This window comes from Nerophis lumbriciformis, linkage group LG16 (genome assembly GCF_033978685.3).
Source record: "Nerophis lumbriciformis linkage group LG16, RoL_Nlum_v2.1, whole genome shotgun sequence".
Taxonomy (NCBI): Eukaryota; Metazoa; Chordata; class Actinopteri; order Syngnathiformes; family Syngnathidae; genus Nerophis; species Nerophis lumbriciformis.
The window spans coordinates 45,889,842-45,909,152 of record NC_084563.2 but is presented as its reverse complement, the minus strand read 5'-3'; the positions used below and the strand labels follow the sequence as shown (position 1 = coordinate 45,909,152).

The following is a 19,311-nucleotide window of genomic DNA, read 5'->3' as shown; positions in this document are numbered from 1 at the left end:
TATGAGCTAGCAAATATAACAACTACACTACCCAGCATGCAACGATAGTGACGAGCATGCGCGGTAGCCCTGAGAAGCGTTGTATGCTGGCAGTTAGAATGTGGTTATGAGCACGCTGTGAGTAAACGTTGAGAACTCAGTTAACACGCCTCGTCTGCATTATTTATAATTAGACAGACAACACACTTAATAGGAGCCATTTTGGGGTCTTTACATAAACACACAAATGGAAATGAAACGTCACATATCCCAGCATGCACCGCGTTCTTCTTCTTCTTCCGGGGCGGGTGGTTGCTTACAGTAGAAGAAGAAGCGCTTCCTGTTCTATGGGGGCGGGTGCTTACCTTGGCGGTTGCTTGCGTAGAAGAAGAAGCGCTTCCTGTTCTACCGGGAAAAAAGATGGCGGCTGTTTACCGAAGTTGCGAGATCGAAACTTTATGAAAATGAATCGTAATATTAATCCATATATAAAGCGCACCGGGTTAAAAGCCGCACTGTCAGCTTTTGAGTAAATTTGTGGTTTTTAGGTGCGGCTAATGGTGCGGAAAATACGGTATTGTGTATCGCAATATGGCCTTAAAATATCGCAATATTAAAAAGAGGCCATATCGCCCAGCCCTAGTTTCAATGATGCCATTTCTGTTTGTCATGTATAATTGTGTCTATTTTGTGTTTATCCTTGAATAAACAGGTCAGTTTCTTGTTACCAACCATTGTGTATTATTCAAACTCCCCTAATTCAGCTGGCTAGTTGTTATCAAGAGTACTAAAACCCTTTTCAACATGATTCTGACAACTAAGTAGGCTAAATAACTTTAAACTTTAATACATGCTCAGATAGGTCAGTATCGGTATCGGATCGGAAATGCAAAAACTATCGGTATCGGATCGGAAGTGCAAAAACCTGGATCGGGACATCCCTAGTAGAGATGTCCAATAATATCGGCATGCCGATATTATCGGCCGATAAATGCTTTAAATGTAATATCGGAAATTATTGGTATCGGTTTCAACCTCCCGATTTTCCCGGAAGACTCCCGAATTTCAGTGCCCCTCCTGAAAATCTCCCGGGGCAACTATTCTCCCGATTTCCACCCGGACGACATTATTGGGGGCATGCCTTAAAGGCACTGCCTTTAGCGTCCTCTACAACCTGTCGTCACGTCCGCTTTTCCTCCATACAAACAGCGTGCCAGCCTAGTCACATATTATATGCGGCTTTTATACACACACAAGTGAATGCAATGCATACTTGATCAACAGCCATACAGGTCACACTGAGGGTGGCCGTATGAACAACTTTAACACTGTTACAAATATGCGCCACACTGTGAACCCACACCAAACAAGAATGACAAACACATTTCGGGAGAACGTCCGCACCGTAACACAACATAAACACAACAGAACAAATACCCAGAACCCCTTGCAGCACTAACTCTTCCGGGACGCTACAATATACACCCCCCGCTACCACCAAACCACCATGTTGGCACTTTTTTCCATAACTGGAGTTGAAGTTGTTCTCTTATTTGGGAAAACCTTGTTTTGGATTGATTGATTGAAACGTGTATTAGTAGATTGCACAGTACAGTACATATTCTGTACAATTGACCACTAAATGGTAACACCCCAATAAGTTTTTCAAATTGTTTAAGTTGGGGTCCGCGTTAATCAATTCATAGTAAAGTTACATTGTTTAAAGGGGAACATTATCACCAAACCTATGTAAGCGTCAATATATACCTTGATGTTGCAGAAAAAAGACCATATACCGTATTTTCCGCACTATTAGCCGCACCTAAAAACCACAAATTTACTCAAAAGCTGACAGTGCGGCTTATAACCCGGTGCGCTTTATATATGGATTAATATTAAGATTCATTTTCATAAAGTTTCGGTCTCGCAACTACGGTAAACAGCCGCCATCTTTTTTCCCCGTAGAAGAGGAAGTGCTTCTTCTTCTACGCAAGCAACCGCCAAGGTAAGCACCCGCCCCCATAGAACAGGAAGCGCTTCTTCTTCTACTGTAAGCAACCACCCGCCCGCGTAGAAGAAGAAGAAGAAGCGCGCGGATATTACGTTTCATTTCCTTTGTGTGTTTACATCTGTAAAGACCACAAAATGGCTCCTACTAAGCGACAGGTTTCCGGTTCATGAAAAGACGCAATCTCTCCATCCGCACACGGACTACTATTTCACAGCAACTGCCTAAAGACTTTCAAGAAAAGCTGGCTACTTTCCGTGCATATTGTAAAAACAAGATAGCTGAAAAAAAGATCCGGCCAGAGAACATTATCAACATGGACGAGGTTCCACTGACTTTTGATATTCCTGTGAACCGCACTGTGGATACAACGGGAGCACGTACGGTGAATATTCGCACCACAGGGAATGAGAAGTCATCCTTCACTGTGGTTCTAGCTTGCCATGCTAATGGCCAGAAACTTCCACCCATGGTGATATTCAAAAGGAAGACCTTGCCAAAAGAGACCTTTCCAGTCGGCGTCATCATAAAAGCTAACTCGAAGGGATGGATGGATGAAGAAAAGATGAGCGAGTGGTTAAGGTAAGTTTACGCGAAGAGGCCGGGTGGCTTTTTTCACGCAGCTCCGTCCATGTTGATATACGACTCCATGCGCGCCCACATCACGCTGGTTTTTAATATATTATTAAAGTTTGACTGACCTATCTGACTGTTTTTTGACATTCCTTTAGCGCAGTTAGATGCGGCTTATAACACGGGGCGGCTTATAGGTGGACAAAGTTTTGAAATATGCCGTTCATTGAAGGTGCGGCTTATAACCCAGGGCGGCTTATGGTGCGGAAAATACGGTACTTTTTTAATCCGATTTCCGAACTCTAAATGGGTGAATTTTGGCGAATTAAACGCCTTTCTATTATTCGCACATCGGGAAGCAATCCGCCATTTTCTCACTTTCGTCGGTGTGTTGTCGGAGGGTGTAACAACACGAACAGGGATGGATTCAAGTTGCACCAGTGGCCCAAAGATGCGAAAGTGGCAAGAAATTGGACAAAATTTGTTCAAAATATGAGGCTGTGGGGAAAGCCGACGAAATGGTCAGTCGTTTGTTCCGCACACTTTACCGACGAAAGCTATGCTACGACAGAGATGGCAAGAATGTGTGGATATCCTGCGACACTCAAAGCAGATGCTGACATCAACTCCAAAACTGGACAGATCAGCTTTCAGGAAAAGAGAGCGGATGAGGTTATGTCTACAGAATATATCAATTGATGAAAACTTTATTCATTACTCGCGGTTTTACGTAAATTATTATACATAAACTGTTTACCAATAATTTAGCTTAAAAACATTTATTTTTTTCAATCATTCGAGTACATTCGGGTAGTCTTGTGTAATGCAGTATTTTGTGTCTATTTAGGTATGGTTAACCTGAGTGCTGAAATCGTGGAAAAATATATGTTCTTAGCGCGCCTGAAATGGGCTGTCTGCACTCTCAAAGTGCATGTTGTTGCCAAATGTATTTCATATGCTGTAAACCTAGTTCATAGTTGTTAGTTTCCTTTAATGCCAAACAAACACATACCAATCGTTGGTTAGAAGGCGATCGCCGAATTCGTCCTCGCTTTCTCCCGTGTCGCTGGCTGTCGTGTCGTTTTCGTCGGTTTCGCTTGCATACGGTTCAAACCGATATGGCTCAATAGCTTCAGTTTCTTCTTCAATTTGGTTTTCGCTACCTGCCTCCACACTACAACCATCCGTTTCAATACATGCGTAATCTGTTGAATCGCTTAAGCCGCTGAAATCCGAGTCTGAATCCGAGCTAATGTCGCTATACATTGCTGTTCTTTCCGCTGTTTGTTTGTGTTGGCTTCACTATGTGACGTCACAGGAAAATGGACGGGTGTATATAACGATGGTTAAAATCAGGCACTTTGAAGCTTTTCTTAGGGATATTGCGTGATGGGTAAAATTTTGAAAAAAAACTTTGAAAAATAAAATAAGCCACTGGGAACTGATTTTTAATGATTTTAACCCTTCTGAAATTCTGATAATGTTCCCCTTTAATGCATCCAGCGGGGCATCACAACAAAATAAGGCATAATAATGTTTTAATTCCACGACTGTATGTATCGGAATCGGTAATTAAGAGTTGGACAATATCGGTATATCGGCAAAAAAGCCATTATCGGACATCTCTAGTTTGCAGTCATCGCATTGTTTATTCTTTATACAGTACTTTTGAGTTTGTTGCGTGGCTGGTCGTGTCAGTGTGGAACTACGAACTATCAAGCCGGTGGCTATTTATTGCTACGACGTACATTTTCGATTGCCTACATTAGCATTATTATTTTTGATTCGAGCATCGAAAGTCACTTACTAGCTTAGCAGGAACAGAGCCAAGGCAGCATCGGTCTGAAATTCCTCCTCGTCTTTGAGACCACGCCAGCGAGTGAAAGCCCGGGCAATGTTGATCCAAGACTGTTCTTTAATCTGGGTATCTTCCCTTTTTCTTATTTTTGTCTCCTCAGGCAAAACGTTTTGTTTCTTTAAGAGAAAATGGATGGATTTTGCACATTCTATCATAATAGAAGTAATTGCACGAAAGCTCACTAAGTGCCATTAAGAGCCCCCTCAGACCATGACAGCTGATAAAACATTTTTTTTGTTGCAAATAATCATTAACTTTAGAATTTGATGCCAGCAACACGTGACAAAGAAGTTGGGAAAGGTGGCAATAAATACTGATAAAGTTGAGGAATGCTCATCAAACACTTATTTGGAACATCCCACGGGTGTGCAGGCTAATTGGGAACAGGTGGGTGCTATGATTGGGAATACAAGTAGATTCCATGAAATGCTCAGTCATTCACAAATAAGGATGGGGCGAGGGTCACCACTTTGTCAACAAATGCGTGAGCAAATTGTCGAACAGTTTAAGAAAAACCTTTCTCAACCAGCTATTGCAAGGAATTTAGGGATTTCACCATCTACAGTCCGTAATATCATCAAAGGGTTTAGAGAATCTGGAGAAATCACTGCACGTAAGCAGCTAAGCCTGTGACCTTATACCCTCAGTCTGTCTGCATCAACAAGCGACATCAGTGTGTAAAGGATATCACCATGTGGGCTCACACTTGAGGTGGGGGTGGGGGATGAGGGGGTAGGCAGTAGCGGGGGGTGTATATTGTAGCGTCCCGGAAGAGTTAGTGCTGCAAGGGGTTCTGGGTATTTGTTCTGTTGTGTTACGGTGCGGATGATCTCCCGAAATGTTTGGCATTCTTGTTTGGTGTGGGTTCACAGTGTGGCGCATATTTGTAACAGTGTTAGGGGCGGCATGGCGTAGTGGGTAGAGCAACCGTGCCAGAAACCTGAGGGTTGCAGGTTCGCTCCCCGCCTCGTACCATCCAAAAATCGCTGCCGTTGTGTCCTTGGGCGGGACACTTCACCCTTTGCCCCCGGTGCCACTCACACCGGTGAATTGAATGATGAATGATAGGTGGTGGTCGGAGGGGCCGTTGGCGCAAATTGCAGCCACGCTTCCGTCAGTCTACCCCAGGGCAGCTGTGGCTATGAAAGTAGCTTACCACCACCAGGTGTGAATGAATGATGGGTTCTACATGTAAAGCGACTTTGGGTACTTAGAAAAGCGCTATATAAATCCCAGGTATTATTATTATTAGTGTTAAAGTTGTTTATACTGCCACCCTAGTGTGACCTGTATGGCTGTTGACAAAGTATGCGTTTGCATTCACTTGTGTGTGAGAAAAGCCGTAGATATTATGTGATTGGGCCGGCACGCAAAGGCAGTGCCTTTAAGGCAGTGGCTCTTAACCTTGTTGGAGGGACCGAACCCCACCAGATTCATATGCACATTCACCGAACCCTTCTTTAGTGAAAAATAAAATGTTTTTTTTTTCAAATTCAAGACAAAGTTATATGTTTTTGGTAACACTTTAGTATGGGGGACATATTTTAACTAACAAAGACTTAATTTAGAGTTTTTTGGACACTAGGGGACCATATTCTAAGTAACAAAGACTTAATTTAGTTATTTGGTTAGGGTTAGGGCCAGGGTTAGAGGGTTATAATAAGGCCATGCTGAGTAAGGCATTAACAAGTACTAAATAATGACTAGTTAAGAGCCAATATGTTACTAATTCGCATGTTAATAAGCAACTAATTAATGGTGAATATGTTCCCCATACTAAAGTGTTACCATGTTTTATTATTGGTGCACAAAATGAACGGTGTATGAACATCACCTTGTTCAAAGAACAAAACCAACACAGTGCATAAACTCACAACAAATTACACACCTGCAAATCAGTGTGACTTCTGCTGTTGCCGTATCCGTAATACGCCGATAGGCAAACGTTTTTATTTACACGATGATTCGGGTGTGTTTTGACCTCCGCCGAACCCGACTCACAGACCCCCTAGGGTTCGATCGAACCCAGGTTAAGAACCACTGCTTTAAGGTTTATTGGCGCTCTGTACTTCTCCCTACGTCCGTGTACCACTCCGTACAGCGGCGTTTTAAAAAGTCATAAATTTAACTTTTTGAAACCGATACCGATAATTACTGATATTACATTTCAAAGCATTTATCGGCCGATAATATCGGCAGTCCGATATTATCGGAGAATGCATTAAAAAAAGGAAAAGGTATTTATGTCTTACATAAGGATTGTGAATGATGGGCAAAGTTCTTAATGCAAAAAAATGTATAAATTGTTTATCCAGTTATTAGAATCACAATCACAGAAATATAACTACCTGATTCAATGACGGCATGTTTTTTTCGTTTTTTCACAATATCCATACGTTTGACATCCGTGCGTGCTTTCTTCTCCTGTGGCACATCAAAACAAATAAAAGGCACGAGACAACGCGTGGATTGCACTTTACTACAGCTGACGTCATTTCTTGCCTTGATCTCCTTCTTCTTTTTAGGCTCCTCATCTGAAGATTGAGGCTTTCTCGTCGCGCTGATGTTTCCGTTCGGAGCCTCTTTCTGCGCCGTGGGCTTCGTGGACGGCGCAAAGAACCGCCTGATGTCCTGCAAGCACATAATCGACGTTATATTAACCCCGAACCACCGTTGATTGGCAGAAACAATGTGCAGCACATGACGACTGAACGCTAACATTTGTCACGACATGCCATGTCTTAAACGGGGAAGTTTCAACACGTTTCCCCCCGGCAAAGCGTTGTAATATTGTGATGAGACTAGCTCTAAAACACCGTATGACCAGCGCTTATTGCCGAACAGTTAGCGTTCCGAGCGTCGGCAAAAATAGCGAGTTCGTCCTATAAACGAGCACGTTGTGTTGAAAATCCGACAGAAGTTGCAACATACCATTATTTAAACACGTATCCACACAACTTGGTTCGGGGTTTGTTGTCAGGGGGGAAAGAAAATCAAGAAGCAACTTGGCGCGAAAGAGGACTCTGCTGTCGCCTGTAAATGACGTCGCGCGGGGTAATGACGTCATGCCAGCGTTGCCAAATGGGAAATGACAAAGTATCGTTTATCGTTACTACATAGACATCTTATATATATATATATATATATATATATATATATATATATATATATATATATATATATATATATATATATATATATATATATATATATATATTGCATTCTCCCTGGCGCTGTTTTGTACTGTTTTTGTACAGACTTTGATTATTATAAAAAATAGACATCTTATCACATACTTGCCAACCTTGAGACCTCCGATTTCGGGAGGTGGGGGGAGGGGAGTGGGGGTGGGCGTGGTCGGGGTGGGACGGGGGCGTGGTTGGGGGCGTGGCTAAAAGGGGAGGAGTATATTTACAGCTAGAATTCACCAAGTCAAGTATTTCATATATATATAAAAGAAATACTTGATTATTATTTCTCAACTGTTTGTAAATGTTGAAATTTATAAATAAGGATTTATAAAATAAAATAATAAAAAATATTTTAAAAAAATAGACATCTTATCACATACTTGCCAACCTTGAGACCTCCGATTTCGGGAGGTGGGGGGAGGGGAGTGGGGGTGGGCGTGGCTGTATATTTACAGCTAGAATTCACCAAGTCAAGTATTTCATATATATATATATATATATATATATATATATATATATATATATATATATATATAAAAGAAATACTTGATTATTATTTCTCAACTGTTTGTAAATGTTGAAATTTATAAATAAGGATTTATAAAATAAAATAATAAAAAATATTTTTAAAAAATAGACATCTTATCACATACTTGCCAACCTTGAGACCTCCGATTTCGGGAGGTGGGGGGAGGGGAGTGGGGGTGGGCGTGGTCGGGGTGGGACGGGGGCGTGGTTGGGGGCGTGGCTAAAAGGGGAGGAGTATATTTACAGCTAGAATTCACCAAGTCAAGTATTTCTTATATATATGTATATATATATATGTATATATATATATATATATATATATATATATATATATATATATATATATATATATATATATATATATATATATATATATATATATATATACACCAAGTCAAGTATTTCTTTTATATATATATATATATATATATATATATATATATATATATATATATAAAAGAAATACTTGACTTGGTGTATATATATATATATATATATATATATATATATACATATATATAAGAAATACTTGACTTGGTGAATTCTAGCTGTAAATATACTCCTCCCCTTTTAGCCACGCCCCCAACCACGCCCCCGTCCCACCCCGACCAAGTCAAGTATTTCATATATATATAAGAAATACTTGACGTTCAGTGAATTCTAGCTATATATATATATTTATTTTATTATATATATATATTTTATTACATATATATATATATAAAAAATAAATACTTGAATTTCAGTGTTCATTTATTTACACATATACACACACATAACAGTCATCTACTCATTGTTGAGTTAAGGGTTGAATTGTCCATCCTTGTTCTATTCTCTGTCACTATTTTTCGAACCATGCTGAACACCCTCTCTGATGATGCATTGCTGTGTGGCACGCACAAAAGTGCTTTCATCAAATGCACTAGATGGCAGTATTGTCCTGTTTAAGAGTGTCACAACATTGCTGTTTACGGCAGACGAACTGCTTTACGGTATACAAAAAAGTGACTGCTGTTGTTGTGTGTTGTTGCCACGCTGGGAGGACGTTAATGAAACTGCCTCACAATAAACCCACATAAGAAACCAAGAACTCACCCTCCATCATTCTATAGTTATAACGTGATTGGGCAGGTACGCTTTTTTATATTGTGGAGGACCTGAGTCCGCCTGAATTTCGGGAGATTTTCGGGAGAAAATTTGTCCCGGGAGGTTTTCGGGAGAGGCGCTGAATTTCGTGAGTCTCCCGGAAAATCCGGGAGGGTTGGCAAGTATGTCTTATCATCTTATAGACACAGCATCGTACTTGTCCCCCCCCCCCCCCCCCCTCTCGGTAAGTCCCCCAAGGCAGTATATTAGGGCCTTTACTGTTCCTAATATACATAAACGACATGTCATCAGCATGCGACTGTGAATTGTTTTTGTTTGCGGATGACTCGGCCCTGCTGGTATCCGGCAAGGACAAGTCACAGGTGGAGAAAATCCTCAGTGCTGAACTCTGTAAAATTTGCACCTGGCTCGCTGACAACAAGCTATCCATACACTTGGATAAAATGGAATCCATCCTATTTGGGTCCCACATCGACCTTAAGAAAGTCAGTGACTTCACTATAAAAGTGGGTGACATTGTTATCGCCAGGAAGGATGAGGTCACCTACTTAGGTTCCATTCTAGAGGCTAATCTTTCCTGTGATAAAATGGCAACCAAGGTAATCAAAAAGATCAACCAACGAACGAGATTTCTCTATAGAATCTCCTCTCTGGTCAACAAAAGCACCATGAAGATTCTAGCAGGAATTCTCATTCAACCCTTTTTCCATTAGGCATGCACCTCCTGGTACCCTAGCACCTCCAAAACCCTCAAATCTAGACTCCAAACATCCCAGAACAAGCTAGTCAGATTACTTCTAGACCTCCACCCCAGATCACACCTCACACCTACCCACTTCTCCAAAGTGGGCTGGCTCAGGGTGGAGGACAGAGTAAAACAACTTGCACTGAGCCTAGTCTATAAAATCCGCTACACCTCCCTGATACCGAAGTACATGTCAAACTACTAAATGACCGCCATAACCACAACACCAGGGGGAGCTCCACTAACCACGTTAAACCCAGATTCCCATCTAACAAAGGTCTTAACGCATTCTCTTTCTATGCCACATCAATGTGGAATGCACCCCCAACAGGTATAAAAGATAGGGCATCTCTATTCTCCTTTGAAACCGCACTAAAAGAACACCTCCAGACAACTTCAAACCTAAACTAACACCCTCCCTTCCTCATCATACCTCCTCGGATTGTAAATAATCAAATGTAAACCATCAAATGTAGTCACTTTTTCTTATAATTTCTGATCTCTCTCGCTGTGTCCAATACTTGCTGTACACATCCTACCAAGTCAGACCTACACTGTTCCAATGTCATTTTCTCTGATGATGCAATTGTTGATTCCAACCAAACTTAACCCCCCCCCCCCCTCCATATCCCACACCCCGGATTGCAAATAATGTAAATAATTCAATTTATATACTGTGATGATTATCTTCTGTGATGACTGTATCATGAAAATAGTATATATCTGTATCATGAATCAATTTGGACCAAAGTGGACCCCGACTTAAACAAGTTGAAAAGCTTATTGGGGTGTTACCATTTAGTGGTCAATTGTACTGTATATGTACTTCACTGTGCAATCTACTAATAAAAGTTTCAATCAATCAAAAATCGACCGCTAGTGCCTACTGGCGCTGACGAGACGCGGGGCCGCCATCTTGGAGTGGTGTTCCGCTCCATCCATCCATCCATTTCCTACCGCTTGACCCTTTCGGGGTCGCGGGGGGTCACTGGAGCCTATCTCAGCTGCATTTGGGCGGAAGGCGGTGTACACCCTGGACAAGTCGCCACCTCATCGCAGGGCCAACACAGATAGACAGACAACATTCACACTCACATTCACACACTAGGGAAAAAAGTCTGAAAAACATAATTTGAACACGTTGTATCTGCCTTTACTCATCCTTCAAGAGAAATGTAAACTAATACTTTTTATTAAATACCTGGGCTCTTGTATGCCTTTCAATTTTGGGTCTTAGCTTTTGAAAATAAAACAAAGCAATCGACAAGTAAATCATTGTGAAATATTTTAAATTGCTTAATTAACACAATACACACAATTTTTTTTATTTTATTTTTTATTTTTTATTTTTTCCAAGATGGCGGTGCGCACAGACGCAGCGGCTTACGGCTCTCCATTTCAGTGCTCTTTCTTCCTTCTTTTCTTCATGTTTTTTTTCCTTTTGTGCACCACCTGTACTGCAAACACCCGGTACACCCGCCAGTCACTCTTGGATATCGGTAACTCGCACCAGATATCTGTTTCGAGCGACTTTCACCACGAGCACAACATCCCAGATGACATAGCGAGAGCACAGGGCTCTCCGTGGTTTGTTGTCGGGTCTGGGAGACGGCGTAGACGGAGGAGGGAGAGGAAGCAGAAGCGTGGCCGCAGGTCCGGCGTCTTGCTCAGGCTTAGGAAACAACCCCACAAGCCACCTCTACCGAGCCTGTTCCTCTCTAATGCCAGATCCCTTGTACAGAAGATGGACGACCTGGAGTTACAACTTGCTGGAAACCGCTATGTTCGGGACTGTTGTGCTATGATTATCACCGAAACCTGGCTTCACCCGGAAATACCCGATGCTAGCATGCAGCTAGCCGGACGCACTCTGCTCCGCCGGGACAGCACTAAGGACTCCGGTAAGAGCAGAGGAGGGGGGCTCTGTATCTACGTGCATGAGAACTGGTGCAACAACGGGACAATCACTGAACAGCACTGTTGCCCGGACGTGGAGTACATGTCTGTTAGATGTCGGCCTTTTTTTCTCCCAAGAGAGCTGTCTGTTGTTATCATCACGGCTGTGTATATTCCACCGGACGCCAAAGTAAACACAGCGCTCTCTCTTCTGCTGAACACCGTCAACGAACAGCAGCGGGCCCACCCCGACGGTGTTCATATCATAGCAGGGGATTTTAATAAGGCCAATCTGAAGACTGTACTCCCTAAGTTCTACCAGCACGTGAAGTGTTCTACAAGGGGCAAGAACACCCTGGACCACGTGTATACCAACATAAAGCACGCGTACAGAGCTACACCCCTCCCCCAGCTTGGACAGTCAGACCTTCTTTCCCTCCTGCTCTCTCCTACCTACACCCCCATCAGACGCCAGGCCAGGCCTATCACAAAGACTGTTATGACCTGGCCTGACGATGCACTCCCCAAACTTTAGGACTGCTTCCAACACACAGACTGGGACCTCTTCCAACAACAGGAGCTGGAGACAGCCACAGGAACGGTGCTGGACTACATAAAGTTCTGCATCGGGAATGTGACTGTGGAAAAAACCATCCGGGTTTACCCCAACAAGAAACCCTGGATGACCAGCCAGGTCCGCACACTCCTCAGGGCCCGCGACGCAGCCTTCAGGTCAGGGGACAGGGCACTGTACAGTGTTGCTAGAGCCGACCTGAAGAGAGGGATTAAAAAAGCAAAGGCGGACCACAGGAGGTGCATAGAGTCCCATCTGTCCAGCAAAAACTCACGGGAGGGTGGCGGGGCATTCATGACATCACAAACTTCAGAGGCTGCAATATGACAACTGCGGATCAGAGTGCGACACTGGCAGAGGAGCTTAACTGTTTCTTTGCCCGTTTCGAAACCCCCCAGCGACACTCATCTGCTCCAGCCCTGCCCCCGCCCCCACCGGGCTCCGGCGCCACTCCACTCACTGTACAGGAGCACAGTGTCAGACGAGTGCTCCTGGCTGTGAACCCCAGGAAGGCTACCGGACCAGACGGAGTACCTGGAAAGGTGCTCAGGACGTGCGCCCACCAGCTCGCTCCCCCCCTCACCAGGATCTTCAACCTCTCCCTGGCTCAGGCAGTCATCCCATCCTGCCTGAAGTCATCTACAATAATCCCGGTGCCGAAGAAGTCTCCCATCACCAGCCTGAATGATTACCGACCAGTGGCCCTCACTCCGGTAATCATGAAGTGCTTCGAGCGACTTGTTCTCCAGCACATCAAGGACCATATCCCTCCAGACTTCGACCCCCACCAGTTTGCATACCGGGCGAACAGGTCCACAGAGGACGCCATCGCTGTTGCTCTCCACTCTGCTCTGAACCACCTGGAGCAGCAGCAGAGCTACGTCCGGATGCTCTCTGTGGACTATAGCTCTGCCTTCAATACAATAATCCCGGACAGACTCTGCAATAAGCTGGACACTCTTGGCCTCCCCCCTTTCACAAACGCCTGGATAAGGGACTTCCTAACGGACCGACCCCAGAATGTGAGACTTGGCCCGCACCTCTCATCCTCCCGCACGCTGAGCATCGGCTCCCCACAGGGCTGTGTGCTGAGCCCCCTCCTCTACTGCCTTTACACCCATGACTGCAGTCCGGCCCACAGTGACAACCTTACCGTCAAGTTCGCCGACGATACCACAGTGGTCGGGCTCATCTCCAGGGGTGACGAGGCTGCCTACAGAGAGGAGGTCCTGAAGCTGACGGCCTGGTCTTCGGAGAACAACCTCGCTCTCAACACCAGCAAGACCAGAGAGATCATCGTCGACTTCAGGAGGAGCAGCACCGACCCTGCCCCCCTCTACATCAACGGCGAGCGTGTAGAGAGGGTCCACACCTTCAGGTACCTTGGAGTCCACATCTCTAATGACTTCTCCTGGACAGTCAACACCACATCAATCATCAAGAAGGCTCAGCAGCGGCTACACTTCCTTAGAGTCCTCGGGAAGTACAACCTGAAGCCTGACCTGCTGCTGACCTTCTACCGCTCGTCCATCGAGAGCCTGCTGACCTACTGTATTACGGTATGGTACGGCAGCTGCACTGCAGCAGACAGGGAGAGGCTGCAAAGAGTGGTCAAGACGGCTCAGAAGATCATCGGCCGCCCTCTCCCCTCTCTGACGGACATCTACACCTCCCGCTGCCTCAACAGAGCCAGTGCCATCATCAAGGACAGCACCCACCCTGGCTCTGACCTGTTCCACCTGCTGCCCTCTGGGAAGCGCTACAGGTGCATTAAAACCAAAACAAACAGGCTAAAGAACAGCTTCTTCCCCAGGGCCATAACCATCCTGAACGGACTGCCCCATTGTCCCTCATAACTGCCTTCTCTTCGGTGCAATAACCCATTCCACCAACCACCCTGTTTTTGTTTTGTTTTTTCATGTATATATTCATTTCACACCATATTCATTGCACTTCTACATTTTTTATATTTCTATATATTTGCACATTGTTTTTCTAGCATGCACACATCGCACTGTATGGAATGGCCTCAATCTCGTTACCTTGCGTAATGACAATAAAGCTGATTCTGATTCTGATTCTACATTAGCAAAATCTGTCACATTTGGTCTTCTATTCGGTTTAATGTTGTGTTCAATTAATTATAAATGAAATAAAACAATCAACAACAACCATACTTTGATATTGCTAAATTAACATAACACATCAGTTTAGGTAATCCCTGCATATTTACTGTGATGATTTTGCTCATGACGGTCCCTAAGCATAAAGTAGTGTTGACAAGCGGTAGGAAATGGATGGATGGATTGAGAGCGGCACCTCTCCTGCAATCTCCCCGCAGCATGAGAGAGCAGTGTGGGCACAGTGAGGGGGAGCTTCCGCTGGAGCTCCGGAGACAAATATCCACCGTGAAAGCAACTTGACCGCCGTAGCAAAGGAAGACAACAATCACACAGCCAGTAAAAACACATTAATGTACGCATGCGCGCCAGGCTCGAACGTCAATAGTAAAGTTCCACCCACCCCGTCTGTAAGAGTTCCATTTAAAAAGGTTGTTTTTACATCGCCTTTCGGCTTACGGCCATACTACCCTGAACACGCCCGATCTCGTCCGATCTCGGAAGCTAAGCAGGGTCGGGCCTGGTTAGTACTTGGATGGGAGACCGCCTGGGAATACCAGGTGCTGTAAGCTTTTACACTCACGCCAGAGGGCGCTGTTTCTCACTTCTTGCAAAAAAAAAAAGAGTCTCTATTTCACTTTCAGTTCACTTTACTCTAACCTGACTATCCATCAGAGGTGGGACCAAGTCATTGCTTTGCAAGTCACAAGTAAGTCTCAAGTCTTTGCCCTCAAGTCCGAGTCAAGTCCCGAGTCAAGACAGAGCAAGTCCGAGTCAAGTCCAAAGTCAAGACTGGAAAGTCTCAAGTCAAGTCCCAAGTCCTGCATTTTGAGTTTCGAGTCCTTTCAAGTCGTTTAACCACAGACTAATATATTTACACAGATTGTGTATGCTTTTAAAATGCTGTATTTATTTATTAAAACAAGTGCCTTTGAAATTGCAGGGAAAAAGATAGTGCTGACATTGCACTTCAAAATAGCACTATTAACCAGTCATTTTAAACATGTAACTCATTCCTTTACAGAATAAACACATTTGAAAAAAACAAGTGCAACTGTACTTATTTGCACAAAAGTGTTAACATTGTATTTCAATGGCATATTGCATTGTAACTAGTTCCACAGCAGTTTCTATCCTGTTCTTACCTTATCTCATTGATCTCATCTCATACTGTATGTGTGTTTATGTGTGCGTACACATGAAAAACATAACAAATATATGAACATAACAATGAACAGAGTTGTACTTTTTAGATGTCAGGACCCTATGCAATATGTACACATATTCTTAATATAGTATACATTTTAACTGACCTTTATTTGACTATGTTTGTCTTTTTGTAGGTGGCTAAAATACGCGGTGCTGCTGACCACCGTCTAACGTTACGTTACTGTGTGTGATACATTGACTAACGTAATGTTACTGTGTGTGATACATTGACTAACGTTACGTTACTGTGTGTGATACATTGACTAACGTTACGTTACTGTGTGTGATACATTGTCTAACGTAACGTTATGTGTAGGTACCTCATGCAACCCTGCTTAAAAAAAAATCACTTGACAAAAAGTATGAATAAGGTAGCAAACTGCAGTGGACGCAACAGATTGCCGTGTTTGCAATGACGTTGTAACCATAGACATCTTATAAGTAGACGCAGGTTGCTGTGACGTGAGCAATTTGGCCGCCATCTTGAAGTGGTGATGAGGAGCCGGCGAGCAGCCTAAACTGACAGTTGACAGGTAGAAAACAAAGATGCCGGGCTGGTGTTCAGCGTTTTCCTGTTCAAATGAGCGGACTGTTGAAAATAGGAATCGGGGGATTACTTTTCACAAGTAAGATTTAACATTAACGTACTATTGGTTGTATCTTATGAAAATAATATTACCACAGAGTTGAGAAGGATCAAAGATCTTCAATATTTGTATGTGAAAATCACAAAGAAATCTTCTGGGGGAGGATGACGCCCCTACAGGGGTTTGGTTTACAAACTTTCAGCCCCACCTATAACAAAATTCACCAGCCGCCACTGATTATGATGCATTCTCATTTTAGGCAAAGTATAAGACAATACTTTCTTAACAGTATAATTGTAACCAGGAATAAGTCTTCAAGTAACAATATTCAAATACTAACATTGTTGGGTAAAACAGAATTTGGTTTTATTCTGAATCCAGTGAAACAGATTGGTGGTTTTAGCTGATATAAAGACTTTCAGGTGTTTATATGTGTTTATGTTTAAGTATTTGGCAGACGCTTTTATCTAAAGCGACTTACATAAAATAATACATATAAAACAATCACTGCAAATATTATCATTTAAGGGAAGAATGTAATAGAAAATATGAATACAAAGTGTCAAGACAGAATAAACTCTCTGCTGCTGCAGCAACAGAGATACAATCTATAGGTCCCTAAGATATATAGATATCTAATGTATTCATACATTGTTTATGTAGGATATACGCATGTATATATAACCTAATCATATTGTTTCTTCAACTTAAAAATAGTTTACCGTTTTTTCCCCTTCTCTAGGATTATAATCCCAGTTTTGATCTCGGACGTCTGGTCACTTACAGCATATAAGAATATTATATTACTGTTAAGCAAACTATGAATACTAAAACACGCCAGAACATGTGTCTGTTATCATAGCTACACGTATGACAAAAAAGGGGGGTGAAAATCAGTGGTATTCAGTGAGGTAAAATGAATTAAATGCGCTGACAGTTCATTGTTCCTGCCAAATGAATTGCACTGAGTGGAGCGGATCACCACTCCAAGATGGCGGCCCCGCGCCTCGTCTGCGCCAGTAGGCAGTAGCGCTCCATGCTGCGTCTATTTATAAGATGTCTATGGTTATAACGTTAGCAGTGAGTTTGCAGCCTCACTGATTTAACTACACAGCAAATACAAGTCACGTAACTTAGCCAATAAACGTTATCTTATATTCAAAACTTACCCTTCTTTGTGCAACTTCAAATGTTGAACGTTGTTGCGTCTCCGTCTGTAATATTCGAACTGCGTGATTTCCATACGGCAATTCGTTTTTTGTTGACTAAGTCGTAGTTTTTATACCCGAACGAAACCAACTTTGGCATAATTGTTGCGTTGTTTGACAACTTGTTCGGTGGTTGTACTGCAATTTGATTGGATGAATGCTGCGTGATGAAAACAACGTAGATCTAATTTGATTGGCTGTTGTACTGACAGCACACCAGCTGACAGGAACAACACGCTGAGAGACACAGACGAAGAAAATGAAAAATACGGAGCGCTCCCAAATAACTTTTTAAGCGTTGGATTTTGGGGAAAGTAGCAAGTCATGTCAAGTCATGTCAAGTCAAAAGGCTCAAGTCCAAGTGAAGTCACAAGTCATTGATGTTAAAGTCTAAGTCGAGTTGCAAGTCTCTTTACATTTTGTCAAGTCGAGTCTAAAGTCATCAAATTCATGACTCGAGTCTGACTCGAGTCCAAGTCATGTGACTCGAGTCCACACCTCTGCTATCCATCCATCCATCCATTTTCTACCGCTTATCCCCTTTTGGGGTCGCGGGGGGCGCTGGAGCCTATCTCAGCTACAATCGGGCGGAAGGCGGGGTACACCCTGGACAAGTCGCCACCTCATCGCAGGGCCAACACAGATAGACGGACAACATTCACACTCACATCCACACACTAAGGCCAATTTTAGTGTTTCCAATCAACCTATCCCCAGGTGCATGTCTTTGGAAGTGGGAGGAAGCCGGAGTACCCGGAGGGAACCCACGCAGTCACGGGGAGGACATGCAAACTCCACACAGAAAGATCCCGAGCCTGGGATTGAACCCAAGACTACTCAGGACCTTCGTATTGTGAGGCAGATGCACTACCCTCTTCCACCGTGCTGCCCTTCTAACCTGACTAATATTTATCTATCTTTGGGCTGTTTTTGCCATCTTACCCGGCTACAAAAACACATGTCATATTATAAATTCACCACTCACGGACTTTTGAGCGCTGATAGTCCGTCAATATGTTCAACACCGGGGTGATATGAACCAATCAGCGTGTCTTATTCCAATACCTCCAACTTTCTAAGCCAATCAGATCCGCCTCAGTCCAAATTTCTTCAACACATTTAATATTTGGCAAATGACAGAACGCCTGGTTTACTTCCGCTAACACAAAATAAAATGACGGCCCGATATAAAGTAGACTCACTTCCGGTTTAATTTCACCCATTCATTCGCCTTAATGAGTGGGCGTTTAGGCCACACTCACTTCCTTGTCATAACTCCTTCTCAATTCCCCCTGTCCCCCCTAAACAGATGAGGTAGATGACAACTACTGACCTCATAAGATCATCTTTGTTGTCTTTAAGATCCAAAAGTACCATATTTTTCGGAGTATAAGTCGCACCGGAGTATAAGTCGCACCTGCCGAAAATGCATAATAAAGAAGGAAAAAAACATATATAAGTCGCACTGGAGCCAAACTATGAAAAAAATTGCGACTTATAGTCCGAAAAATACGGTAAACTTTTAAGTTGTGATAGGATGCTAATACATCAGATGAAAGATAGTATTTGTTCTTTATGAGTCAAACATGATGACATTAATCTTTTTCAGCCTTTGTGAGATGTGTTATTTACACTGAATGTGCTTTGCTGCTGTCAGAGTCAGAGAATCCTACTGAGTCTTCTGTGCCGGTAAGTAGACTTTTCCCCCCCACTTACTCCAGGATTTCA

General features: G+C 43.2%; 1 protein-coding gene and 1 non-coding gene across 4 annotated transcripts in view; one reads left to right on the top strand and one right to left on the bottom strand.

The window, feature by feature from the left end:
* The window catches only part of rfc1 (replication factor C (activator 1) 1), a 56,694-nt gene extending 37,849 nt beyond the window's left edge, over positions 1–18,845 (bottom strand). The window contains exons 1-3 of one of the 3 annotated variants that reach the window (XM_061977248.2): positions 18,786–18,845; positions 6,921–7,049; positions 6,767–6,842 (exon numbers count right to left, since the gene is read on the bottom strand). In XM_061977248.2, the coding sequence (XP_061833232.2) occupies positions 6,767–6,842; positions 6,921–7,049; positions 18,786–18,806 (226 nt within the window). In that variant the 5' untranslated portion in view covers positions 18,807–18,845. Of the gene's footprint in view, positions 1–6,766; positions 6,843–6,920; positions 7,050–7,349; positions 7,510–18,785 lie in introns of those variants that run through there. The other 2 variants (XM_061977247.2, XM_061977249.2) reach the window with 2 other exon arrangements.
* Positions 15,033–15,151, top strand: LOC133617458 (5S ribosomal RNA). The gene has a single exon (XR_009817018.1). It is a non-coding gene; the product is annotated as a 5S ribosomal RNA (ribosomal RNA).
* Positions 18,846–19,311: the final 466 nt, after the last annotated feature.